Source organism: Ailuropoda melanoleuca, chromosome 13 (assembly GCF_002007445.2).
Source record: "Ailuropoda melanoleuca isolate Jingjing chromosome 13, ASM200744v2, whole genome shotgun sequence".
Taxonomy (NCBI): Eukaryota; Metazoa; Chordata; class Mammalia; order Carnivora; family Ursidae; genus Ailuropoda; species Ailuropoda melanoleuca.
This window is the reverse complement of record NC_048230.1, coordinates 28,536,367-28,548,702: the sequence shown is the minus strand read 5'-3', so window position 1 is coordinate 28,548,702 and position 12,336 is coordinate 28,536,367. Positions and strand designations below refer to the sequence as shown.

Below are 12,336 nucleotides of genomic sequence, written 5' to 3'. Positions count from 1 at the left end.
GCTTCCTCATGAGCATTACCACTAATTAATAGACAAAATGGCCCAGCACAATTTAATTATTTGGTAATGATTTTCGGTGTTTTCTTAAAGATGATGCTTTCCAAGTCAAGGCCTGAACTTGCCTGGGTCATGACCTCTCTGCAGTGTTTGCAGTCTTGTTAAACAAGAAGTAAAGCAAAACATAAATTAGTGTTTCCATTATAAGTTGCTCTGCATTGCCCAGTCTTTCAACACTCCGAAGAGCATAGTCATGGTTAGCGTAAGAGAAAGTTTCACTTGGTGGAAAATGGCAATTCCAGCTTTCTGGAGTGAGTAAGAAGCTTCTTCCTCAATGCCTTTCTTCTAGGGCCAATGTGTGGCCCTCCTTGAGAGAAGACAAGATGAGGGAGTTTGAATTATGGGCTATAGAACATTAAAAACCTAAGGAAAAGGAGAGAGAACAGTTGCCTTTCATTGTAATGAGAGTGTACCAGCCTGTGTGGCCTTTAGTATCTATCAGCCTTCAGGAATGTGTTCCGAAGTTTACAGATGGAATTTAGTGTTAAATGTTAAAGCACTGCTCTTTTGTGATAGTAGAAATGTGTATTTCTTTGTGTGTTTGTGATTACCCCAACTCCCCAGTTCATGTTTTTATTATTTTGCCTTCAGACTTATATATTTCTGCTCCTTCTGGCTTGGAATATCCTTCCCCTTCATCTTGCTAATCAGCCTACTCATTCCTTAAGACTCAGTTCCAGAGAAAGAGCAGATGTTTCTCTGCCACATGTCCTTTCCCTCTACCGTGACATCCTGTGCATAATACCCCCACCTGTCCATAAGGTATCATTGTTATCTCTTTTGTAGTTCTCTCTCTCTCTACAGGGTCTATTCCACATTCATCCAGGAGCTTGATAAAGGTCCGTTGATAATGTGTTTGATTTTTAGCTAGTTGATTTCTTGAATGATAATAATGATCATCATTCAGTCTGTATGCCTCACAGGTATACCTCTATCACGTGGTCTTTGCATAGTCATCTGTATGCCAATCACTGATTGTCTCAACTTAGCTTCTTTGATATGCCTTTGTTTATGTTGGTTCACTTTCCATGATTGGCACAGTAGGTGGACAAAAACAGTGAATAAGATGGAGAATGGTTGGTCTGCCTTATTGATAGTCATGGTATAATGTTTACAAAACCCAAACTGAAATTGTTTTGGCATCTGATCTTCAATTTCTTCACATCTTTTCCTGAGTTTAATTTTCATGTAATAATTTATTTTCTCGTTTATTTTATTTTTTTAAAGATTTTATTTATTTGAGAGAGAGATAGTAAGAGAGAGCACGAGTAGTGGGGAGAAGGAGAAACAGGCTCCCTGCTGAGCAGGGAGCCCAACGTGGGACTCGATCCCAGGACCCAGGGGTCATGACCTGAACCGAAGGCAGACACTGAAATGACTGAGCCACCCAGGCATCCCTATTTTCTCATTTATTTTAACATCCTGAGTTTTTAAGATCCATGAATAGGTTTAATTAATGTATTAAAGGCTTATCTGTGGAGTACGTATGTACCATAAATCTAGTGACATACTTTAAAATGCATTCCTCTTCCATTTTCCAAGTAAACATTTTTTTAAATGTGTTTTTCTTCACCAAGAAAAGCAGTATACAGTTTGGGATTCTGGATCTGGCTTCCATTCCTGGATCCATCATATATTAGTAATTTGTCCTTCAACAAATTACTTGTATCTGTGAGATTCAATAGCTTCATCAGTAGAGAGAGCAAGTACTTAATTTTCAGGATTATATGAACATGAAATGAGACGTTGATCTCAAGAGATTGCCATTCTGCAAAATAGGAGTAAACGGGAGTCTCCATATGGAATGGTGAGCTACCTGGATCCCTTCCCCCATCTACTCCCAGTATGCTGGAAACTAGGCTTTATAGCCTTCAGGAAGGAGATTGGAAGATTCTTCTCTGGGAGAAATGCACACATCCTGACCTTTGAAGGACCCCCAATAATCAGCCACGTCTTATCTGATCATGCTGTAGCGAAGCCCTCAGACTCAGAGCTTCCAGTCACTATTTTAACTCTTAAATCTAAATAGTCATCCAGCAATCACCAGATACTTGAGGGAAAGCTCCAGTGAATGAGCAGGAAAAAAGGAACTCCAGGGAGACAGGACAAAGCAGAGAACAGAAGAAAACATTTACAAAATCTGTAATATTCACACAACTCTAAAATAAGGCATCTATCCATTAAATACGATAGGACATAGTAAAAAAAAAAAATTAAGAAACAAGAAAGAGCTGTTAGAAATGAAAATATAGAAAGAACTTAATATAAAGGTTGGAAGATAATGTTGATACTAACCCAAAAAGTATTTGAAAGAGAAGTAAAAACCAGGAACAAAAAAAAAAAGTAAAATAGATTAGTTTTAGTAGACCAGTGTGCAACTAATGGAGGGTCTGGGGAGGGGGGTTAAAACCCCCCCAAAAACAAAAACAAAACAGAAAATGAATGAAAAGAAATATCAAAGAAATAATCCAAGATATTTCCTTAAACTGAATGATTTTTCAGTTTAGAAAGGACCCATCTAGCACCAGCAGAATGAGTAAAGGAAGACTTATCTCAAAGTATGTGATTTTTAAATTATAGAATATAAAGGTAAGGAAAACGTCCTTTAAATTAAAAAAAAAAACAGCAACCACCAAAAAAAGCAAAAGTAGAAGCGAGGAGTCAAAATCAGAATAGCATCTGTCTTCTCGCCAGCAACACTGACAATTAAAAGACAATAGAGTAATGCCTTCAAAATTCTGGAGGGAAAATTATTTTTAGCCTTGTTCTGTGTGCCTCGCCGAAGTCTCACGTATGGAGTGGACAATATTGATGGTGGAATAAAGGCATTTCCAGACATTCAGAGTCTTTCCATTTTTACCTCCTGTGACCCTCTCTCAGGAAGTTTTTAAAGTAGGTGCACCACGGAAAAAAGGAATAAATGAAGACCAGGATGTAGGGGGTCTAACAGGAGAGAAGAAAGTTCTAGAACGGCAGCTGTGCAGCAGCAGTCTGTCCGACTCTGAGAATCAAGGACTCCAGGAGGGGGATGTCCGAAACAAACAAACTTTAAAATCCCCCAACATGTCTGAATGTATTGAAAGGATATTCATGGTTGTGTGTGTTTGGGGATGAACTTGTAATAGGTACCTGGTAAAGGACGCAAAGGGCGAAAATGGCAATTATTAACTCTAATAAATATAAAATGTTTCCTAAGAAAGGAAACGTAATAGTATATCATGTGGCTTAGCTGTCAACCATATTTATATAATCACGATAAATACCGAATATAGCTTTATTCAAAGACTATGAAATAACCACATTGGAAGAACAAGAAAAGGGGCACATGGCAGGGGTGTGTGAAAATTTAGTAGTAAATCCCCATCTTCATTAGTAGGTGGTCAGTAAATGATATTTGAAGCTGAAAACAAAAATCTAAAAATGGTGGTGTAAGCTTGTTATTTACAGAAAGGGAGTTGAATACAAGAAGAAGAGCCAAGAGTTTAAAATGAACGCCTTTCGAGAGAGGGAATCAGGAATGGCGGCCTAGGCCTGCTGGAGTTTTTAAGCATTTTTTGTATGTTTTTGGGTTAAAATAACTGAAATTTTAAAATATTAGATGACACAGTTATGTAAAGCACTTGGCACCATGCCTTTTACAGTTAAGTGTTGCATAAATGTAAACAACTATTGTTACCCTACTCCTTTTTTTTTTTTTTTAAGATATATTTATTTTAGAGAGAGAGAATGTGAGTGGGAGGAGCAGAGGGAGAGAGAATCTCCGTGCCGAGCGCGGAGCCTGATGCGGGCTCGATGCGGGCTCGGTGCCAGGATCCTGAGATCATGACCTGAGCTGAAACCAAGAGTCAGACGCTTAACTGACTGAGCCACCCAGGCACCCCTACCCTTCTCCTTCTTAAAAGCATTATAAATCTTTGCTAAGTGGGTGATACAGACTTACCGTTCATGCATTTCCTTTTTTCCAATCCGCACCATACGTACACTGTGTTGGCCGTGAGAAATGAATTACAGCATATACTTCAATGTCTTTTTATTTGGTTTGTATGTCTCCCTGACTTACTCATACATTATTTCATTGACGTGAATGATGAGAAGGAGCTGTTGCCTTTCTGAATCCTGATTGCGATACTTTCCTTTAGATTTTCATGAGGAAAATTCTGAATTTCTTTTCTTTTGCCTAACCACTTGCACTTCTGCAATTTAATAAATGGCTGTTGTTCAGGCTTTACTCTCGTTTCCTAACTAGTCTTACCTGCGTTTTAACACATTTTCTCCCTGTGGTCAGGGCCGCAAGCTTCTTATCATCGGGACCACTAGCCGCAAAGATGTCCTTCAGGAGATGGAGATGCTGAACGCTTTCAGCACCACCATCCACGTGCCCAACATTGCCACAGGAGAGCAGCTATTGGAGGCTCTGGAGGTGATGATGACTCAGTGGATCACAGACTGTCTCTAAGAAAGGAGTCGGGGCAGGGAACAATGCTAAGGGAGTGCGGCAGACACTGTACCCCGTGCCTAGTTTCTGTGCTAACCTAGAATAGGGCCCCTGGGATACACCTTCCGTCGTTTCAGGAATTCAGGAAGGGATGAATGTCAGTGAAAGTGAATGAATCTCCCGTTCCTTGGTGTAAGCAGCACCCAGGCTGCCAGGAGTGAATGACTCTGTGCCCACCATGAGGGATGCATACAGATTACATGGGCCAGAACCTTGGAATGGGGGAAGGGGATGGTAGAGTAATCAATATGTAGAAAATTCGGTCATTCGCAATAGCTTTCTACTCATTTACTTGCATTTAATAAACTGGAGTGGTGATTAAAACCTTAGAGACTTCAAAAAAGCTACAGAAGTAAAAGGAACTGCTTTATTAACAAGTTCATAACATGGAAATGTCTTATATTTTTTGAGGATGACAGAGTTTAGATTTTTAAAAACTGTAAACTTCATTAAACTTTTGATTAGTATCAATGTACACAAATGACTTGAGATCTGAAAAAATGTTATGTAGCGATTTGTTCAGCAGTGGTAAAAGCTTCTTAAAATCCTCAAGACCCGTGCAGTTGGGACATACTCCCAACAAAACAAGAATTATCTATATGATAAATGTCTCCAGGTTACCTATGTGAGCAGCTCTTGTGCTGAGGTTGGGTAAGAATTAAATTTAGTCTCTGCTTTGACACATGTTAAAATTTTTAACTGGTATTTATTATGGGTTGAAGCCTTTTTTTTCCCCCTGCCCCCAGCAAATGTATATCTAAATTATGAAGGAGATCTCTAAGAAAACCGGATTTAGAATACCAGTTTTCACTTTCATAATTGTACCTAATGGGTTTAAGAAGGTCAGGTTGGATTTTGAAATAGAAAATCCTGTTAACTCGAACCAGTCAGTTCTTACTACTCTTCTTTTAAAGATAATGTGAGCATTAATTAATGTTGCTGATGCATTTATTATAAAAGTGCTTTCGTTATTTTTATTGTTTTTGTAGCTTTTGGGCAACTTCAAAGATAAGGAACGTACCACAATTTCACAGCAAGTCAAAGGGAAGAAGGTCTGGATAGGCATCAAGAAGTTACTAATGTTGATCGAGATGTCGCTCCAGGTAAGAGGCTGCGTTCTCCGTAGGATTCAGACACAGGAGCTTCGTGACATACCAAGAGGCTTTATATTTCCTTTGCTAAGGTTTTATTTTAAGGATTTTACTTTAAGTAATCTCTACACCCAATGTGGGTCTCGAACCCATAACCCCAAGATCAGGAGTCACCTGCTCCGCTGACTGAGCCAGCCAGGCGCCCCTCCTTTGCTAAGGTTTTAATTAGTTTGTTATAATTCTCTTATTTCTGAACTCAAGTTGCTATTCATAGCCTGCTTCTGAGACCAAGCAATAACTTATTAGTACTTTTCTTTCTCACTTCTTAAAATTCAGAAATAGAAGAACAGATTAAAAGTTACTTTCAATTTTAATTTAAGGAGTCATTAGATCTTAGAACTAGAAAGGGCAATTCAAAGAGGCAATTGCTCTCTTGTCATCACCCCCTGCCCCCATTTTAGAGATGAGGGTCCTGAGTGTCCCACAGGTGGTCAGTGGGTTATCCAAGATCACATAACCAGTTATTGATGGAAGGAAGATGGCGTTGTTTATCAGAGGTCCAGAAGCTACTGTGCTTTACACCAAAAGGGGCCTGGGAGACCATTTTAAGGGACAGGTTAATTGAATTGTACAGAGTAGACTTAGGCTCTCTGTATTTTCCCCTGGCTGGGCTCCTAGAAATTTCATGCAAACTACTGTGGGGTTAAAGCATCCAGGATCACATAGAAAACTGAGCCCTAGGCTAGTGCCGGGGCAAAGACAGATGAAATTTCTTTGGGACTTTCTCACATCTACTGGCAACTTACCTTTCCACTTTTGGGGACTCCACCCCTCCATGTGTCCATCCTATGTCTTCCTATCCTTATCTGACACCCTGGTTAGATAATAAATATATTCCTGCCAAGTTCTGTGAGTTCAGGGACCTTGGCCGTCACTCACTGTTTGAATCCACAGTCCCCTGGAACAAAGCCGGACACACAGTAGAGCGCTCAGTGAACTGTAGTCAGGTGGGTCCATCCCAGGTCACTGGTGAGCAGACTGGCCACGCTGCTGACATTATGTGTCACTGCTCAGTCCTGCCATCCGGGCCCTGTGAGCAGTGGGTGGCAGAGGTAAGTTTGACTTCACATTACATCCAAAATAGGCTCTTGGACCAATAACAAATGGAGAACGCGAAGTGAATGCTTTTTAACCTTTGCTGGTACTTTCATTTTAAAACAAATTGTGGCTTTCAGAAATTAAAGTTGAATGTACTGAACATTCAGCCAGACTGAAATTTATTTATTCTCCATGATGAGTGGTAACTTGAAGTTACAGACTAATCACTTTGCTTAGGATTATCCTTGGTAAAGGTGCATATACAGATGTATTCACTCTTTCCTTGGGAAAAGATAAATCTGTCAAGATAGTCAGCTCTACTCTTCTTCTTTTTTTTTTTTTTTTTTTTTTTTTTTTTTTTTTTTTGGTTTCAGCATAATTTTTTTTCAATAATTGCATAGAAGAAACTATGCAGGCTTTTTGCTCCAGTCCCTACCCCTTCTTCCTTTGATGCCTGCAGGTCAGTGATCCACTTCATGCCTCTCGTGTGTGGGGCAGAGAGTGAGAGTGGGGCACTCAGGCCTAATCTTCAGCAACTGACACTTCATGGACCTCGGAGTTTGAACCCCTTCTTGTCAAATGGATTTCGTGCAGCTGAGTGAATTCTCTTTAGATCTGCCTGAGAGGGACTGAGCCTAAGTGGAGAGGCATGTAGTTGAGCAGAATATAAGTCATGTTACCTCTCTGTTCACTATACACGATTCTGTTAAAACTTGCACAGTGCTGAGGATCTGCTCTGACTGGATGTCACCTGAGGGAATAAAGTCATTTATCTAGATTACTTTTTTCCTCCCTTTCTCTTGACTTTTAATTCCATAGCTACAGGCAAGTCAGTAAGTCGTTGCTCACACATATTAAATATATTTAATGGGCAAAGAGCTGCAAGTACTGACTGCAGCTGAGCTCCAGCCAGTTCCATTTCTTTTTTTTAAAAAACTTGACAATTGATTCATATGTAATTCTATTCCCAAAGAGGGAAAATGTTTCTTTTGTTAGCTATTCACACTTTTTCTTAGTCCTTTGTAGTCTGACCCCTTAACTTTGATACATTTGAAACTTCTGTTCCATGTTTTTCTGGGATAGAAGAGAAGAAATCTTAAAAAAAAAAAAAAAAAAAAGAGGTTGGGGGGAATCCAGTTGCACATTTACCCACAGCTGCACCGACATTTGAAAGCTCTTCCTGGAGGGCAGGGAGTTCCCTCTTGGGAAACAGACTCCTGCCCTGGAACATTTTTTAAAAGTTATGTATGTTTCTTACAATAAAAATTCATCTTAAGGAATTAAAGATGTTTTTAGTGATCATTTTTTAGATAACTTCACATCTCTGGTGGACCAATGAGAACAGAATATAATTAAATAAATTTGTATAAACATGAATATAAAAGGAAAATGAAAAGAGAAAATTAGTAATATCCTAAACTTGGCCCTTGAACCAAAATTCCCCTATCCTCTCCTAGACTCATGATGCTTTTTTTTTTTTTGAAGATTTTATTTCTAAGTAATCTCTATCCAACATGGGGCTCAAACCCACTACCCCAAGATCAAGAGTCACGTGCTCTACCGCCTGAGCCAGCCAGGGGCCCCTATCATGATGCTTTTCTATCATGGGAGACCTGGATTATCCAGGGGCCACGTTAGGGGAGTCAGCCCCACTCTTCATTTTTTTTTACTTTCAGCACCATTTTTTCCCCATTAATTGCAAAGAAGAAACTGCGCGGAAGACCAAGGCTAAGAAAAGCTAATGTGTCAATCGTGAAGAATTAATAAGCTACTTTTTAGCCATTTAATCAACCTCAGTTGGTTTAAGTTTGGGCTCACGTTTATATGTTGCATGAGTCCTAATACTTGGATGCCCTTTGAACCCCCGTGAACAGCCACCGTCTGGTCTCACACGTGTCCTCGCAGACGTGCTGCCCCCTCACACAGCGCTAGCCCCGGGGGTGCCCGGCTGAGGTGCCTGGGGATAAGCAGCTGGGTCACTTGGAACCTCGTGCAAGGTGATTTTCTTTGCTGGGAAATCCTGTTCACTCCTTGTGAATGACGTAATCTGCTTCGCTGTGTGTCAGAATACTGGTCAGGGAGCCGGTAACACAGTTCTGTGACTCAGCAGGGCACTGGTGGAAGTACGAAACCGAGCATTTCCTTGGCATGAAGTGCACAGTCATTAGAAGGTACCATTAACCCGCGTTCTTTATTTCTTCTGATGTATTTAGATGGATCCTGAGTACCGTGTGAGAAAATTCTTGGCCCTCTTAAGAGAAGAAGGAGCGTAAGTACACACAACACTTAAGGCCGTCAGCCAGGCTTACCACTCTGTTAAATCGCAGTGCCTGTTCTAAGCGTTGCTATACAGTGCATATATACATTTGGATTCTCAACCTTTCTTGGACAACTTTGTTTCCATTTATTAGCGTTCTTCACTGTGTTGTAGGTCTGAGAGACCAAGCAAGGAAATTGGTTGTACTGTTGGCTTGCTCTCCTTGTCCTGCTTCGCAAAACTTCCTTGTCACAGTGCAGGAAAAAACTCGATGGTACATATTTATTGGAACCTGCTTTTAAATGCATGGGGCTATGACCATTTTCTTTTGTGAAATGCTTATCTAATAGCAAACGCATAGTAAAAAATGTAGAAAAACCATTAAGAACCTTTTAGTGATTTTGTGGTAAATGGTTTTTTGCAGACACTCATCTGTTTTTTTGTTTATGGGTGTTTCTGTTTCAGTAGCCCCCTGGACTTTGAAAATGAACTCTTTGCACACACACAGTGACCAAGGGAAGTGACCAAGGTGAAGACAGCCTGGGATCTTCACTCAACTTAACTCAAGATCCTAGACAAAGTGAAATGTCCCTTCCTTCAACATGTGCTCAGTCTGCATGATTAGTGCAATAAACTCCCTGCCCTGTGCTTACTCAGATATTCTGTTTTGTGGAAGGCACAGATTCGCTCTAGAATGCTATGCTTACCTCTCTGTGCAAGCTAGGATGAGTTCTTCTTCCTCAGTCTTGAAGTGTGGAGACACACTGCACTTGTGAACACTACACATTTTAAGTTCCCGACCACCGTCACCACCCAGAAACTCTCAGTAACGTAATGATGTTGCAAGACAACACGGCCTGTTAGAAGGAAGACTTTCTGGATGTAAACCAGGAGCAGTGACTTGGAGGTATGGGTTCAGAGGGATTATCTGACAGCTCCCCTGTGCGAACACTGAAGGCTTGGGTATTTGGTTAAAGGTTCTCCCAGAAAATGAGTTGTTATCTTTGCCTGAAGAAACAGGACTTTGAATTTCTGAGACGCTGTTCTCAGTCATTTTCAGAGATGTTTCCAAGTTGCAGTCAGGAGATCTTTCTTAATAGAAAGTCCAGCTATTACTGTTGTATGTGGCATCTGCTCAGTGTCACTCATTTGCTCCGTGGCAAGAGATGTGCCGGCCATTGCCACGTGGTAGCTGTTGTTAGCGACTTGGGAAAGACCTGTATGGAAAAAGCCTACACCCCTAAACAGAAAGGAGTCATTAAAATAAAGTCATTTATAAATCTCTCAGCACTAATTAGCATCCGACTCTAAATGGGAGAATTCTTTATGATATCAAAGGCTTATTATTAGTATCACCATTTTTCTTTTTCCTCGGTTTAATGACTTAGGATTTATTCTTCCTTTATTTTAAACCCTCTGTGCTGTCTACCATCTAAATAAAACACTATTCTCCAGAAGAAACTGTTTTCTAGCCCTCACCCAGAGTCTTTTAACATCCATTCCAGTACGTTTAACACATTTCCTTTCCCCTCCACACGCTCCTTCCAAAGAGAAGGACAACCGGAGGTTTGTCTGATAACTGAGTCAGAAGGAAAGAATCAGGTCATCCTGTCTGTGATGACACTTCGGAGCAAGCCACTGACTCCCCACCGCCGCTGCGAATGCAGGGACGAGCAGTCAGCAGCCACCTGAAGGTTCTTCACGCTGCCCATGAGGCTTGCGGCCACTCGTGGCGCTTAGCTGTCATGTGTCCCCATGGTAGAAGGCAAATCATCTCCAGATCCTGCCATCTGTCTATTTTTGGTTGACTTCTGTGTCACAGCTACTTCGTTTTGGGGTTTCATCCCTAGCTTATTTTGTGGCTTCTTAAAAAGTGGATTTTGTATTGTATAATTCTGTGATCCCTGATGGCCAGTACCCCGGGTCCCCTGATCTGTTGTGCAGCTTGCCTCTTTTCTCCTCCCAGGAAAGCAACACACACTGTATTAACTTATGGCTCTCGTTAAGTGAGGTTCATGTCTTTGTGTTTTGTCCAAAACTATATTGAAAAATATAAATATATTGTTTTCATGCAAATGAAGGAATGCAATAAAGAGTATCTACACTCAAAAACATTCTGTGGACCAGTGTTTTGTACAGAACAACACACGTAACTGATAGGAATGTGCGAAGAAGAGGGGGCTCAGAAAAGCCCCTCCTTGTTTTGTTATAACTAGCCTAAGGAGATGGAGGATTTTAATTTAAAAATCTCTGGTTTTCATTATTTAGGAAGTATAGTCACTTGAAAAGAGCAATACATCAATAGCATATTTTCAAGAGTTAATGCACAAGAACCTTCATACTTATTTTACTTATTTCCACCTTATTAAAAAACTGAAGCAGACCAAAGCCATAAATGGGTTAGTAATAATCCAGAAAGGAAAATTGTTTCTCAATTAGAATTACTCCTTTGAAATGTACAAACCAAGGGATTCAGACACTCTCAGTGGGATTTCTTCGCATGTTTCTTTTTGGAATCCTTTTTGCATTTTTCTGAGCTGCCGGATCTCTTAGCCTAAAAACCCGATGCTTAGAGTTGGATCAGGTTAGGACGAAAGGCAGCTCAGAGAATCAGCAAGGCTCAGTGCAAAGAGGTCAGCTCCCTGGGAGTTGTCCACACCTCCTAGGAGGACCTCGAGGCCATCCTAGTCCCTGCATAACCTTGGGAAGGTGGGCTCTTGAAGCTATCCCAGTGCTCTTCAAAGTCGTGCTGGGCAGAGAGTGAGAGAGCACACGACGTCACAGGCCTACTGACAAAGCAAAGGAGACCGGCCAGCTGCTGCTTTAGATTTCTTCATATATGGAGGCACTGCGAACAGGCTAGTTTTTGTCAGAAGATATAATTAAAACCTCAAAAAAGGAGGTTATCTCATCCTTTCCGTATTTGTACATCTTCACTGAAATACCTTCAAAACTATATAACAGAAGGACGCCTGGGTGGCTCTGTTGGTTGAGCGTCTGCCTTCGGCTCAGGTCATGATCTCAGGGTCCTGGGATGGAGGCCCACATTGGGCTCCTTGCTCAGCAGGCCCCTTGCTCAGCGGGGACCCTGCTTCTCCCTCTCCCTCTGCCCCTTCCCCTGCTCATTCTTTCTGTCCTTCAAATAAATAAAATCTTTAAAAAGATATATATAACAGAAAAACTATAATGGTGGCTAAAATCTGAAACATGGTTTGCTTTAAGGCTGTCTTTTCATGTCCTAAAAATTACAGTGAACAGCCTCTGCTTTAAGTTTCAGCAGCAAGTCATGGAGTAGATTTGAGTGTGTAATAATCAAATCCTGGTAAACAGACTTGGTG

At 40.8% G+C, this 12,336-nt stretch overlaps 1 protein-coding gene across 1 annotated transcript in view; it reads left to right on the top strand.

The window, feature by feature from the left end:
• NSF (N-ethylmaleimide sensitive factor, vesicle fusing ATPase) overlaps positions 1 to 11,112 on the top strand; it is a 117,403-nt gene extending 106,291 nt beyond the window's left edge. The window contains exons 17-20 of the mRNA XM_019809479.2: positions 4,343 to 4,477; positions 5,542 to 5,655; positions 8,955 to 9,010; positions 9,464 to 11,112. Of these exons, the coding sequence (XP_019665038.1) occupies positions 4,343 to 4,477; positions 5,542 to 5,655; positions 8,955 to 9,010; positions 9,464 to 9,509 (351 nt within the window). The 3' untranslated portion in view covers positions 9,510 to 11,112. The remainder of the gene's footprint in view (positions 1 to 4,342; positions 4,478 to 5,541; positions 5,656 to 8,954; positions 9,011 to 9,463) is intronic.
• Positions 11,113 to 12,336: the final 1,224 nt, after the last annotated feature.